The sequence below is a fragment of the Syngnathoides biaculeatus genome, chromosome 9, assembly GCF_019802595.1.
Source record: "Syngnathoides biaculeatus isolate LvHL_M chromosome 9, ASM1980259v1, whole genome shotgun sequence".
NCBI lineage: Eukaryota > Metazoa > Chordata > Actinopteri > Syngnathiformes > Syngnathidae > Syngnathoides > Syngnathoides biaculeatus.
In genome coordinates, this window is record NC_084648.1 from 19309504 (window position 1) to 19324252 (window position 14749).

Here is a 14749-nt window from a genome sequence, read left to right on the forward strand (position 1 = left end):
AGTCTCCTTTAGTTTGGTTAATAAATGGGATGATGTCAGTCCGGGCGATTATCATTTCTCGTATTTTCAAACCATCTATCATCTCTTCTCCAGTTGCTGTACGTCGTCACTCGTACAATCCGGATGGCACGTGTTGCTTTCAAAATGGCTGCAGGCCCCCCGCTGAGCAATTTGCCCCCCATCCCCCCCCCCACCCAACCCTTCAAACTTGGATGCATTCGATCGGCTAAAAAAAAAGTAAAAACCTCTAATATTACATCGATATGGCATAGACGTACAACACGCTCGCACGGACCACGTGAACTCCCATTAGCAAAACGCACGCACACAGACGCTATCACACGCTTCCCATATATTCCTGGACCCCCTCCCACCAACTCCCACCCCCTCAGGGTCTTGTGAGTGTGGTGTAAACAGGCTGCTCCCAGTGCGTGGGGCTGTGGGAGGGGGCCACACTGGAGGGGTCGCCTATGGTGGTGTACAGAGGCCTCTGTGTAGGCCCCATGTAGGAGAAGGCCGAGTACAGCCCCGGGGCCTGACCGGAGTGGGCGTAGTACGCCCCGGGGGCCTGGTGGTCTCCGTAGTCAAACTGAGCTCTCGAGGCCAGCGAGGGGAAAGCGGAGCCGTAGTGGGGGAGGCTGAGCGGGGCGTAGGTGACGTGCGCGCCCGACGAGGGCGACGACGAGGCCTCGGCGTAGTGGCTCCCGGACCCGGACTCGCTTTTGATCTGCGCCTTGGAGTGGTCGGAGGACGTGGGCGAGCCCTGGGGCTGCTGCTGCTGCTGCTGCTGCTGCTTGGAGAGCCAGGCCGGGTGGCCGCCGGCCGCCGCCAGGGCGTAGGCGTAGGACGAGGTCCCCGCGGAGGGGCCCCCGCCGCCGCCCTGGGGGTGCCCGTTGGGGGGCAAGTACTGGTCGAACTCGTTGACGTCGAAAGGCTCGATGTTGGACATCACCTCGTTGCTGATCTCGCCGATGTCCATGGTGCCAAAATCGATGTGGGGCTTGGAGCCCGACGAGGAAGGACCGCCGGAGGCCCCTTCGCCGCCCACGCCCAGAGGCCCCCTGGAGCCCCCTGATCCTCCGGCCCCTCCCGCTGCCCCCTCTCGCTTGCTGTCTGACAGTTTGCTTGACTGGAGCTCTGTCTTTGGGGTGGTTGGGGGCGTGGGGGGGCTGTGACCCTGACCTGCAACGGACAGATTTTGCTTCCCTTAGCGACGCGGCCAACATTAGACATCATCATGTGAGAATGGATTACATTTTATTTTATCATTATTGCCGCTGCTGGATTAGCGGAACATCCTCGATTGAGTATCGTGAGATGTGACAAACTCAAAATGAATACATTACGCAACAATGTGAACATAATATCAAGATGCAGTGAACAATATGGATTGAAAAGGAACCAATAATGTACAAAACAATTTTAAAAAATCAGGACTTTTAGATACTCCAAGATTAAGATATAATACTATATTGATTTTTTGTGTCACCCAGACTAGCTAATTAGGAAAATGTCAACCACTGCGCCATCAGATCAGCAGGTGCGCCACAGAAACGTATCCGATATTTCTTGATTCGTCCCAAAAACTATTGCTCTGTTTATTTACTGCAAATAACGCATGATTGTTCACCTATCTGTGCTAGCTAAACAGCTATCTAGCTAGCTAGCTAGACCCAAATAGCTGGCCAGCTAGCAATCATTGTTCGGCGCTTTTTGTGATGATGTAGATAATTCCTAATTTTATTTCGGCGGGTTATTGCTGCAGCGTATTGCATCTAACTATTTGGTGCTTTGTTTTTCGGGCGTTGCAAGTCTGGTGGTATGAGTGCCCCCCGACCGACAGGCCTGGTGCACCACCTGAAACGATCCCGTGCCACATAAATTTGTCTGAAAAAATGTTGTTGACGGCATTATTAATAATGTAACTTTGTTCAACAGATCAGAGGTGGGTAGTAACGCACTACTTTTACTCTGCTACATATACTCAAGTAATATTTTCCATAAAATGTACTTGTCAGAGTACTTTTTACTTTTACTTCCGGATTTATGTGACGAAAGCGTGACACTTTTACAGCGTTACAATGATCGACGTGCCGTTTGGTACTTTTATTTTTCCATTCATGCGCGTCTTTTTCAGATTGTTCTCTTCAACTTCTGCATAGCAACTTCTGTTGCGCCAATCAAATGTGAACGTTAATGTCATTTGACTCCAATTTGCCAATCAGATGACACAAGTCAGTCATATGACCATGGATGTCGCCTTCGCGAACCAATCAGAATGACTCATTGGGGGGGGGGGCAGAATGTTGAAGTTACTCACAAATTACTCTTAAGTAGATTTTTCATTGAGTACTTTCTTACTCTGACTCAAGTAAATGTAAAAAGTACTCATCCAGCTATAGCTGGCGAGCTTTGTGGCTCTAGCTACTCAAGTAAATGTCTGGATGACTACTTTTTACATTTACTTGAGTCATATTATTCTAAAGTAACAGCATTCTTACTCGAGTACAATATTTGGCTACTCTACCCACCCCTTCGACCACTTTCACCCATTTCCTCCGATTATTGTCTTACGGGTAATGATGCAAATTTATTCAACAGTTTACTTCGGAAACTTATCGCGAAAGTCCGAAGAATTTTTTTTCTGTACTTGCTGCCCTCTCGTGGAGGAGAGTTTCATTGTTCGGCCCATCACGACAGGTCGCTGGCTCAGCTAGTTTATTAAAGTTACGTTATTATCCTATAAGTGAATAATCGGAGGAAATAAAGTAAAACTGCAATCACGATCTGTGTAAGATCTTTTCGCCCCCCCCCCCCCCATTGCGCCACTTACTGGCAGGGTGGTGGTGGTGATGGTGATGATGGTGCAGGTCACCCAGAGGTGAGCCCCCGCCGCCATTGTGCTCCAGATGCAAGCTCTTGTAGTGCGACTGCGAGTGGCCGGCCTCGCCCTCGCCCGGGCTGTCCGACTCGTTGGCGGGCGTGAGTTTGCCGTTCTTGCGCCTCCGCGGCTGGTACTTGTACTCCGGGTAGTCCTTCTTGTGCTGCTTCCTGAGCCTCTCCGCCTCCTCGATGAATGGCCTCTTGTCGCTCTCGTTGAGCAGCCTGCGCGAACGAGAACAAGGAGCGGTTTTGACTCTGCCCGAGTGAACGTGGAAGTTAAACTATGCGCAAATAGCGCGCCCGGGCGCCGGGCGTCAATGGAGACGCGAGCGTAATGGGTCGCGCAAATGACGCTTTCGTGGTTTTGGAGCAAAGAATTTTAAAGACGCTCGGACAAACAGCACTCTTAAGTTGCTGTTTGTCGACTAATCTCGTCTTTGGCCGCGAACGAGGCAGGAAATGAAGCGCGTGGCGCCGCGTGTTGCCGCATGGTGCCGAATGGTGCCGAACGGTGCTGTGTGCTTTTCCATACTGACCTCCACAGTTTGCCCAGCGTCTTGCTGAGCTCGGCGTTGTGCAGGTGCGGGTACTGGTCGGCCAGCTTCCTCCTCGCCGCCTGCGCCCACACCATGAAGGCGTTCATGGGCCGCTTGACGTGAGGCTTGGCTTTGTTTCCGTTGTTGACGCGCACCGGCATGGGCACCAGGGTCCAGTCGTAGCCGTCCAGAACCTGGCTCACCGCCTCCCGGATGCCGATGGGGAAGCGCTCGTCGTCCTCCTCCGACTTGACGGTGGAGCGGTCGTCCCCGGAGCCGTCCGCCACGCACAGCGACGTCAGCTGGGGCGGGGGACCGGTCAGAGGTGAGTCGTGGCCGGGTGGCGCTCCGGCGTGACCCGGGGAAAGCGAGCGAGCGTCGTCCGAACCTCCGGGGCTCAGCTCCGCTTCGGACATGCTGTGCTCCTCTCCCGACATTTGCAACAACAACAACAACAACAACAAAATCCAAATAAAAACAAAAAAATAAAAAAACGAAAAAAAAAAAACCCGCTTGATTCGTTTAACAAGAGAGTTTAAATTAGTTTTTTTATGGGACTATGTTGAGTTTGCGATGGCCCCGGTTCGTGTGGACTCTTAATACGAAGCCATAGTGCGTAAATGTGTCCTGGTCCTTTTTTACGCATCGAAATCCGCTACACCTGCGGAAAAAACGCATACGATTAATTAGTTATAGCATAACAATTATGTACTAGATTTGTTTATGATCAGTAAATAAAAGGTTTTAAAAATATATTAACGTTAAAATACACCAAAAAATGGCGTACGCGTCTGTAAATTAATCGAACAAATAATCCAAATTTCATCAAATCACAATAAAAATCCAATCTAGAAAAAAATAATAATCTAACGAATCGATATCGCTTCCACGTCCGATGGCTTTTAATTAATTTATTATTTTTTTAAAAAAAATACATAACTTACCGTGAGTGGAGACGCGCAGTGGTTCCATGGGAGTGTGCGTGGCTGGCAGTGGAGCCGATGAATGGCTGCTCTGTGTGGCGACACCGGAGCTTAAAGAGCGCCTTGTGAGAAGGACTGCGAGAGGCAGAAAGTAAAAAAAAAAAGAAAAAGAAAAAGAAAAAGGGAGGGGGGGATCGAAAAGTGGAAAACATTCCCAGAGAGGCAGCATTCCAGCACACGCACACGGCCACGCCCACACAACTGCAACCGTGCGCTTCCATTGGCCGTCGCCCGGGTCTGCCGGGAGCCGATTGGACGAGAGCCGCGCTCCAGGGCCGGTCCAGGGCCGGCCTGTCGTCGCCCTCCTGCTGCGGCGATCGCAACGGAGAAGAGGTGAGATGTGACACGGGAGTCGCTTGAAACAAGTCCACAGTGGGCCCATTTAGCGCGCGCAGAAAGGCAGCTCTGTTGCCGCTCTTGACAGGCGACATCAAACAAATAAACAATCACCCGCCGACTTATTACATCTTGCGGCCGCGTTCAATTCAACACGCACACGCACAAAAAAAGGGGCAGGGGGGAAATCGAAATGCCCCCGAATTGGAGGAGTTGTGCGCTTTGATTGGCTCTCATACGGGGAACGTCGAGGTGCAGCTCCTGGAATTCAAACTATGACGAAAGAGGAGCTAAACAGATGTGTACAAATGTCCACGGTCAGCCAACGAACCACAAAAATATATATAATTACACCAAACGTAGGAGGCATCCATTCTACGGTTCTGGTGCCGACCATTAATGAACGGTTCCATATAGCACGGAAACAATTTTTTCTTGGATATCATTTAGCTAACGAAACTCGTTCTCAAATCTCAAAATGACCAGCAATCAACCTCTAAAGTCAACCAGGCAATCAACCTCAGTGATTCCCAACCAGGCATTCAAATTTGACTTAATTGCTAAAAAAAAAAAAAAAAAATCATTTATTCACAAGAAATAAGTTGACGGCAGTGAGGTACAGTGACAGAAAGAACGACTGAATGGTCTTCGATTAGACGGCACGAAGTACATCCAGTAATTAGTGCATCTTCTTTTTTGTGGCATTTTCTTTCTTTGTTGGTGTTGTAAAATGTGTGCCTTGGCACCATAAAGCTTGACAATCACTGATCTAAAAAATATACAGCCGGGAGTGACGATTATACCGTTATGTTAATTGAATTCATCTCAAGATTTTATTCACGCAACGTGAGAAAAGTGAATTCGCAACAACGTAACGATATTAGTTTCTTGTTGTTTTGTTTCCAGAGTTTCTTCATTTATATTTTTCGAATTCTTGCCAAAGGCATTTCAAACAGCAACAATTATATATTTTGACAGCTTTATTTAAATGTTATTTATGATTAAAAGATTCCAACAATGTCATCTAGAAAGTCGATACACCATTTTTGGCATTTCGCAAACGAACGCTGAAATCAAGAAATGAAAAGAATCGTAATGCGCGATCTAAATGAACTCTGACCTTGCAGATGAACTTGCAGGTCAACGTTGTGTATCAAATCCAAACTATTGACTCCGCTGTTCGCAATAAAAACAGACTCGTGTCTTGTTTAAGGGGACAGTCGCCGTTCAGAAGCCACCATTGAAAAGAAAGAACAGAGCCACATTCACATTTTTTTTTTAATGCGTCGGGGATTTATTTAATTGGAGCGTTCCTCTCCCTGCGCCGATGTGGGCGCTGTGGACGCTGGAAGGCCGCAGATAAGCGCCCCCCCCCACCCCCACCCCAACACGTGCACATCCATGCACGCTGCAACAATGCCGCTTGTGTCTCAGCGAGTCTCGCTCGTCTCTCTTTGCGCCCTTTGTCCGCATCTCAGGTGAATCGCAACCATGTGATCAAAAGCCCAAGTCTCTCTATCCATTAACCCTCGTAAATAGGGGGGGGGGGAGGAAAAAATGGGGAACAAAAAGCAGTTTTGTACTGCAAACATGAAGAGAGGAAAAGGAGGGCGTGCGTGTGTGTGGGGTGGGGGGGATGATAACAGAGAGCGATGTGTGCGTGTTTTTTCTGCCCTTCTGTCCGAGCGTCGACGCTGGCGGCGCACACGGAGAAAATTCAGCAGCGGAAAGGATGCACGGGGCGCTCTCTGCATGCCACACTTTTTCTTTCATTTTTTCCATTTTTTTCCCCCTCCACGTTTCTGGATTTGTAATGATGAGGATGAAGGTGCTTGGTGCTGGAGGTGAGGGGGAGTGGGGAGGGAGTGGGGTGGGGGTGGCGGTGGTGGTGGTGGAGAGGGTGGGGGTACCCACAGGCTGCACCCCGCTGATCATCTCGCCGGACCAGCAGGCCTGGAAGTGAGTGTTGCATTATTTTGTTCTGTGTGTGTGTGTGTGTGTGTGTGTGTTGAGTGTGTTTGTGTGTGTGTGTGTGTGCGTTTGCGCTTTAGGTTGGCGCAGCGCGCGAGGGAGGAAGCTGCGGTTTTGCGCAGAGAAGTTGACTTAATGCACTTGGATGTGCGCGACCCCCAGGGAGCGAGCCGGGGGTCTGCACGCACTCTAATTACACTCGCCCCAAAAAAAAAAAAAAAAAAAAAAAGTGGAAGTATTTTATCCACCGATTCATTTCGTTTTGTTTTCTTTCTTAACTTTCTTTCACTGCAACAACTTCAGGAAATTACTAATTGGGCCCTTTGCCCTACATTTAAATTACATTTCGTTTCTGGGAGATTTATTTAATACACATTCGTGAGTCGTTAAATGCATTTAGCAATCGCAGTGAAGCAGGATTGAAAGTACAGTCGCAATGTACAAATAAAATCACTTTAAATATACGGCAACACAAACTGTATTTCCACGATATGTAATAATATAAAGTTCAGAAGAACAACAAAAGTGCAAACATATTTATAGATTAATAGAAAAATAGTTATTTGGAGAAACGCCAATGCGCTCATTGATATTTTCATATTTCGAAAGTTTCCCCCTCCCCACGAGTCATGGGTCGTAAAATTATATATATATATATATATATATATATATATATATATATATATATATATATATATATATATATATATATATATATTTTAAACGCGATCATTTTTTTAAGTGGTCGTTATAAAACGAAAACATTCACCTATGTACTGCAAATTATGGAGACAATTGGGAAAAACAATCCGGAAGTAAAATAAATACTTCGCGAGGTTTAAAATATTGAAGGAAGCGCTGCATATGACTTTTGGAATCGACATTTGCCAGAATGTGTGTATTGTTGGACTTGGTGCGCATCAGTTGTAAAATCCAAACCAAAAAATATATATATATTAAAATTAATAAAAAAAAAATTCCTTGCTGAATTAGGACCCCCCCCCCCAGCCCTCACCCTCAGGTCGTGCCGTTTCTTGAATTGCCCTCAAGGATTTGAACTCCTTTAATTTCGATTGGTGGACGGTTAAAAGAGGCAAATTGATATGCATGCAAGATGACGTTGATAAAATGTTTTGTGGTTTGTTTTTTCCTCGCCTGCAGGTTGTTCTCATGCTCAGGCTGCAACACAGGCGGGCCTTCTTCAGCATTTGGGTTTAGGCCTACTTGGAAAAGACGCCATTGCCCTTTAGACGGGCTCCAGATCGCCTATAGATTATTGGATGGGCGTTCCGCTTTGAATAAGGCCTTCTTTTATGGTCCATTTATCACAATCTGTCTATTAATAATAGCGCTGGAGTAAATAACGGTCATTTTATGGCTTTGGATCTACACTGATACTCGAGAAATTCATCGCGCATACGCGAAAAACCAGATCCACAAACTCAAAACGAAACTTGAACGAATTCGACTCAGCTAAAGTTCAATTTCAGCAAAATTTAAAATTAATCCTAACATATGTAACGTGACAAAATGTAAAATTGACGCATCTCGACCAAATTAAACTGAACGCAATTGAGAATGAGGCCGAGGTTCATATTTGAGCTGTAACGTTATGTCGTCAATTAACAAAATGTGACGGAACGAAACATTACAAAATCGAACTCGGTGCATTTGAGTTCATTCCAGTAGAACTAAAGGTCAATTCGGTTTAATTTAACAGAATTAAGTTCCGCCAGATAAAAACAAAAAAAAAAAAGAAAAAGTTCACGCTTAGTGTAAGATAACAAAATGAAACTCAACACAGCCCTTCAATGTAAGTTAAGGTAACGCAACTCATTGCTCCTAAACACGGTTAAATTTAACATAATATAAAAAAAAAAAATCTATGTAGCCTAAAGTGGCAAACGCAACAAAACTCATTTTAGCCCAAGCCAATTAAATTAAACATAATGTAAACAATTAAATTCAATAAAGCTTCAGGTCACAAAACTGAACCGACACAACTTAATTGCAGGCTAACTGAAAATATTCATACGCCGCATTATATATTAAATTCAATGAAACAAAACATCAATGTGATGACACATGACATCCCGTAAAAACAATTTTAAATTAAACTTCATTAAATGCGAGCCAATGGGACTTTCTGCCGCTTTGCCAAACTTTAGAAAGTCCAGGTACCATCATCTTTAATGTAGAAACTAATAATCATAATAAGAATTAAAAAGAACAACAACAACAACAAAAGCGAAGGAGACGCATGCATTTGGTGACATTTTGACTGTCTGTCGCTAAGGGCCTGAGGGGCCTTGGCGGTTGTGGCTGTAAGCATAAAAAAAGGAAAAACAAAATGGAGCTCACATGGTGCATCAGCGCCTGTGCTAACCTGCCATGTGACTGCAGTAATGGGCCGCTGCTCCGTATCAGCGCGGCGCGGTGTCACAAGAGCCTCCGTGACCCGGTCTCGTGACCCTCCTCGGGAGGTGAAAAGGTCACGCCTCTCCTCAGGTGCACAACAAATAAATGTCGAAAACCTCCGTTGATGTGTTTGCCAAATCGGCTTCCAGATGCGTACAACTGCACCGCATCACGAGCTTGTGTACTTTCCTGATTGAGCAAGATTATAGGCCAAACTATTCGGTGCCGGGGTGCGACAAATACAAGTGACAATTTGCCCTCGGATTGATTTCCCGGAATTTTGTCGTGAGAACCTAAAAATTGATTTCGGTGCAGATTAGCGGAATCATTTGAATACGAGAATTTATTTTTAGAATCCAATCGGATACAATAGTTTGATTGAGGCCACAATGGATCCATTCACCCCCCCCCCCTAGAAATAAAGTACACAGGCTTGGAATAAGAGAGTAACTTACATGATATGATCTTAAAATTTTCAATAACAAGAGTATCATGTATTTATTGATGATTAATAATCGCTGCGCCGTTTTATGACAAAAATTTCCAGTTGAGTACGTTGAGCGACAGGCATGTGCACACATAGGCAATGAGTGGTGCTTCAGCACCTGGAATTTTGTTTTCCCACCTGGACACAAAAGTGCCCTTTTTGCTACAGCCTATCTTTTATTCATTCATCGATATTTCCAAATAATAATAATGTTCAACCTAGCGCCACAGTGTCCGACTGATTAGCACATCTGAGGAGCTGAATTCAAATCCGGCCCCACATGTGTGGAGTTTGCATGTTCCCCATGGGGGTGCGTGGGTTTTCTTTGAGGACTGCAGTTTACTCCTACAGCCCCAAAACATGCATGCGAGGTTAACTGAAGATAATAAATTGCCTCTAGGTGCAAATGTGAGTGGGAATGGTTGTTTATCTATTTGTGCCCTGCGATTGGCCGCCGACCAGTTCAGGGTGTACCCTGCCTCTCGCCCAGAGTCAGCTGGGATTGGATCCAGCGTGCCCGTGACCCTCGTGGGGATAAGCAGTACAGAAAATGGAAACATGGATGAAACACTAAAGTCCTCCCAAAGTGGTTTTGTGAGAACTGTACAAACAAGTTATAAGATCCACTGTAGAACCCCCAGCCTCGATTTTTAGTAGACCATTTACTGTCTTAACAGGAACAATAAACCTTACCACTGTTTCTTGTTTGCTGGATGAATAATTTTGGCCATGGGTGCCCTTTATTTGACTGGAGCACCTTCCCCCAAAAATGCGTGTGCACGTGCCGGGCGACCGGCATAGGAATCACGTGGCGCAAGGAGGGACACTCAGCCACCGGCGTCGTGCTTTTCACTCCATTGTTTGACATTTATGGCCGAGAAGTCCTGTTCAATCAATTTATGACTTCCGCACGTAGTGTGCTAGCATCGGTTAGCGTCCAGACTCAGGCGCAAATGTGCGTAGGTACAAAACTGCGGCAGAAACAAAGGATGGGGGAGAAAAACTTTGACAAAAAGCTACAGTGTTTTTCTACTTCATCCGATTCTAATGCATCGTCCACAATTAAAGTAAGAAATCTCATATTGTTATCATTAGCAAATTATCTTAATCTTGTCAGTTAAATTGTGCAACGGTTTAAAGATTGAGATTTAGGGACAGTTGCTAGTACCGTAATTCCCCACCTACAGAGCGGTTATAAGCCTCAGTACACAGAAAGAGTTTAAAGCTAGCACTGCACTAGCGTTAGCGCACCGCTAGTGGTTTATGTGGAGATGCGGCGCTAGCGTTCGGACGGCGCTAACGCTAGCGCCGCATCGCAACATTAACCGCAAGGTTGAAAGCGTCTTGTCGGTCGGAAATTACATTCATGGTTCACAGAAATCAAAACCAAACCTTTTCTTACTTTTGGGAGGGTTCTGAAACGTGTGGTGCTGGATGGACGGAGGGGAAAAAAATAAAAAGAAAAAGAAAGAAAGAAAGAGGATGATGGCAAGCGAGAGACGTAGAGAGGCGAAGTCAAATATTCACGTGGCGGGTCACATTCCGCATTAAAACGCTGGCATAATTGGCGGGGAGGCATTCCTCCTTCCCGTGTCGCTGCGGCCAAAAGAATGCGGACGCTTGTTCGCCTCTGACATGAGGCAGATTTTCCGGCATTTTCAATGCAGCTTGACGTGACACGCACGGACGCAACTCTCGAAAGTCACAACCGCCTTCATAATTGATTCACTGACGAAGTGATTGTCAGGACATCTGCCGATGGTGTGTGGGACTGACGGTTTTCAAATCATGTCTTGGAGCGACAGAAGCGAAACGCACGGCGCTCGTTCCCTACAAGCAGCCGAGGCGCTCCAGATCCAGTCCCAACTAGTTTGCTGTTCAAACAGGAACAAAATGAAGTCATGTACGACGGCTACATTTGGGGGATCAGCCGGTAAAAGCGTTGGCCTCACAGCTCTGAGGTCCTCGGCTCGATCCCGGCCCCGCCATGTTCTCCCTATGCCTCCGGTTTCCTCCCACATTACAAAAATATGCGACATTAATTGGACATTCGAAATTGCCCCTTGGCTTGATTGTGACTCTGTGTGCCTTGCGATTGGCTGGCAACCAGTTCAGGGTGTGCCCCGCCTCCCGCCCGTCGACAGCTGGGATAGGCTCCAGCGCTCCCCGCGACCCTCGTGAGGATAAGCGGCAAAAAAATGGATGGTTGGATGGATGGAAATTGCCCGTAGGTGTGATTGGGAGTGCGGCTGTCTGACTCGATGTGGCAACTAGTTCAGGGTGTGCCCCGTCTCCTGCTCGTTGACAGCTGAGATAGGGTCCAGCGCTCCCCACGACCTTCGTGAGGATAAGCGGCAAAGAAAATGAATGGATGGATGGAAATTGTCCCCAGGTGTGATTGGCGGTGCGGCTGTTTGTCTCAATGTGGCCTACGATTGGCTGGCAACTAGTTCAGGGTGTACCCTGCCTACTGCCCGTTGAATGCTGGGACAGGCTCCGGCACTCCCCGTGACCCTCGTGAGGATAAGCGCCAAAGAAAATGGATGGTATCCCATTAATTGGACACTCTAAATTGCCCGTAGGTGTGATTGTGAGTGCAGTTATTTGTCTCGACGTGCCCTGCAATTGGCTGGCAACCAGATCAGGGTGTACCCTGCTTACTCCCTGTTAACAGTTAGGATAGGCTCCAGCATTCCCTGCGACCCTCGTGAGGATAAGCGGAAAAGAAAATGAATGGATGGATCATATCCAATCTATTATATAATCTATTATCGTCACGGAAGCAAGAGTTCGACAAGTTCACATAGAAACCAATTTGGGCAGGGATCGGCTCGGTGGGGGCGGGGTGGGGGTTGGCGGCGTGTTCTGGTCCAGGTGAAAATCTGTCATCTAGAAAAATAGTATTGAATAGTATTGAAAATGTGCACCTCAAACGAAAAACAACCAATTTCATCTACGCTCAGTTCGCTAGCCTGATGCTAACGTACGAGTACAAAATGTTGCTTCTTGAACACAAATGGAGCAGCAACACATGTAAGCATGCAATACAGCAACGCTCACAAGCACTGACTGCGCTATCTCTACTTTGCGCATGGGAAGAATGATTTTACTGAACTTTAGTTGGGGGACCTTCTCTGCCTCTTCTTCCTTTTTCTCAATTATGCTGCATCACTTTCAGTCGACCTCGGCGCCGCACTCGAAATTCCGGCTTGCCGCTCCACGGCGAACACCCGACTCATCGGGACGCGCCGACGCTCCTCTTCTGTCTCGGAAGCGGCCATTTTGTAAAATGCGTAAGAGGAGATTTAGTCGAATGGCAAAACAAACAAGCGAGCAAAAAAAAAAAAATCTCTCGGGGGCTCGTGTGAAACCAGACGAAGTCGGTCTGCGCAGGGGGAATTCCAAACTGTAGCTATCGATTAAAAAAAATATAAAAAAAAAAAAATCATGTGATTAAAATACTATCAAAAAAAAACCAACAACTTCCAGTTCCAGACACCGCCGCCGACGTCATGAAGCGCGCTCGGCGAGAGGTTTTCGTGTGGGCCGAGACGCGCCGGGGAAAACAACAAAGGTCACTTTGAGATGCCGACACGTGGACAAAGAAATGTCCGGGATGTCGCCTCTTCTTCTTCTTCTTCTTCTTCTCCTTTTTTTTTCTTTCGCTTTTACTGCGAAGGAAGCGAGGGATGCAGGTGTAGCGAGACGAATAAAAAATGATTCCGCTTCGTGACCTCTGCCCCTCCTTTTTTTTTTTTTTCTTTTTTTTTTGCCTCCTCTCAGTTTCACCCAATGAATTAGTGCAGCTGCACCACTCCTAAATGGGCGCTGCTCTTTTTTCCCTGCAAGTGTACGCGACCAGCCATGAATCCTCTCTTTGTGCTCCCCCCCCCTCGGCCCCCTCCTCCTTTTTTTTTTTTTTTTTTTTGAAGGGGGTGGGGGGGGGTTGAGAAAGGGACTTGGGTTGCAATGGCGGTAGCACTGGTGATGTGGTGGCCATGGTAGCGATGGAGGAGGCAGCCGGAGGGAGGGGTGGATGTCGGGGAGGGTGGGGCCGGGGGGGGGGGGGGGCTTCGAACTTGTTGGATTACATTCCAGTGCAGCTGTGGAGGCTGGTGCGGGCCGGAGCGGGATCATCATTGCATCGCGAGGACCATCATGAATGGACTATTGTTTGGGGAAGGCCCGCATCTATTTGCCGCTAACGTCGTTCTGACTTGGGGGGGGCAGAACAACAAGCGCACGAAGGAGGACGTTCAGAAAACCTTTTTTGTGGGGGGGGGGGGGGGGTGTCAGAAAAGGCCTCATAATCAACATTGAAAATGTGATGTGATGCTTTGGGATTTGCTATTTACATATTTGATACTTTACACTTCAGAGGGAAATTCAGTACTAGTATTATATAATAGTGGCACGGTGGAGCAGGTGCTTCAGCGTTGGACTCACAGTTCTGAGGGTTCAATCCCGGACCCGCCTGTTTGCATGTTCTCCCCGTGCCTGCGTGGCTTTTCTCCGGGCACTCCGGTTTCCTCCCACATCCCAAATACACGCGGCATTAATTGGACACTCTAAATTGTCCCTAGGTGTGATTGTGAGTGCGACTGTTTGTCTCGATGTGCCCTGCGATTGGCCGTCAACCGGTTCAGGGCGTACCCCCCCTCCTGCCCGTTGAAACCTGGGATAGGCTCCGGCAATCCCCGCAACACTCGTGAGGATAAGCGGCAAAGAAAATGGGTGGATAGATGGATTAATCGGACACTCTAAATTGCCCCTAGGTGTGATTGTGAGTGCGACTGTTTGTCTCGATGTGCCCTGCGATTGGCCGGCAACCGGTTCAGGGCGTACCCCCCCTCCTGCCCGTTGAGAGCTGGGATAGGCTCCAGCAATCCCAGCAACACTCGTGAGGATAAGCGGCAAAGAAAATGGGTAGATAGATGGTTTAATCGGACACTCTAAATTGCCCCTAGGTGCGATTGTGAGTGCGACTGTTTGTCTCCATGTGCCCTGCGATTGGCTGGCATCCAGTTCAGGGTGTGCCCCGCCTCCTGCCCGTTGACAGCTGGGATAGGCTCTAGGACTCCCCGCGACCCTTGTGAGAATAAGCAACTAAGAAAATGGATGGATTAATCAGACAC

General features: G+C 47.4%; 1 protein-coding gene across 2 annotated transcripts; it reads right to left on the minus strand.

The window, feature by feature from the left end:
* Positions 1–302: 302 nt before the first annotated feature.
* LOC133505920 (transcription factor Sox-10-like) lies at positions 303–4921 on the minus strand. Of its 2 annotated transcripts, none has more exons than XM_061829469.1 (4): positions 4364–4921; positions 3420–4080; positions 2834–3105; positions 303–1182 (listed from the first exon to the last, which is right to left on the minus strand). In XM_061829469.1, the coding sequence occupies exons 2-4, from the start codon at positions 3854–3856 to the stop codon at positions 389–391; spliced, it is 1503 nt and encodes a 500-aa protein (XP_061685453.1). In that variant the 5' UTR covers positions 3857–4080; positions 4364–4921; the 3' UTR covers positions 303–388. The 2 variants fall into 2 exon arrangements, with proteins under 2 accessions (XP_061685453.1, XP_061685454.1); XM_061829470.1 differs by lacking the exon at positions 4364–4921 and having other exon boundaries at positions 3420–3721; positions 3808–3836.
* Between the last annotated feature and the right edge of the window lie 9828 nt (positions 4922–14749).

Coding starts and splice junctions, on each gene's coding strand:
- LOC133505920 (XM_061829469.1), bottom strand. CDS start 3,856: ATGTCGGGAGAGGAGCACAGCATGTCCGAAGCGGAGCTGAGCCCCGGA. Junction 3,106..3,419: donor ACGCTGGGCAAACTGTGGAG/GTCAGTATGGAA, acceptor TCGTTCGCGCAG/GCTGCTCAACGAGAGCGACA. Junction 1,183..2,833: donor TCACCACCACCACCCTGCCA/GTAAGTGGCGCA, acceptor TGTCCGTTGCAG/GTCAGGGTCACAGCCCCCCC.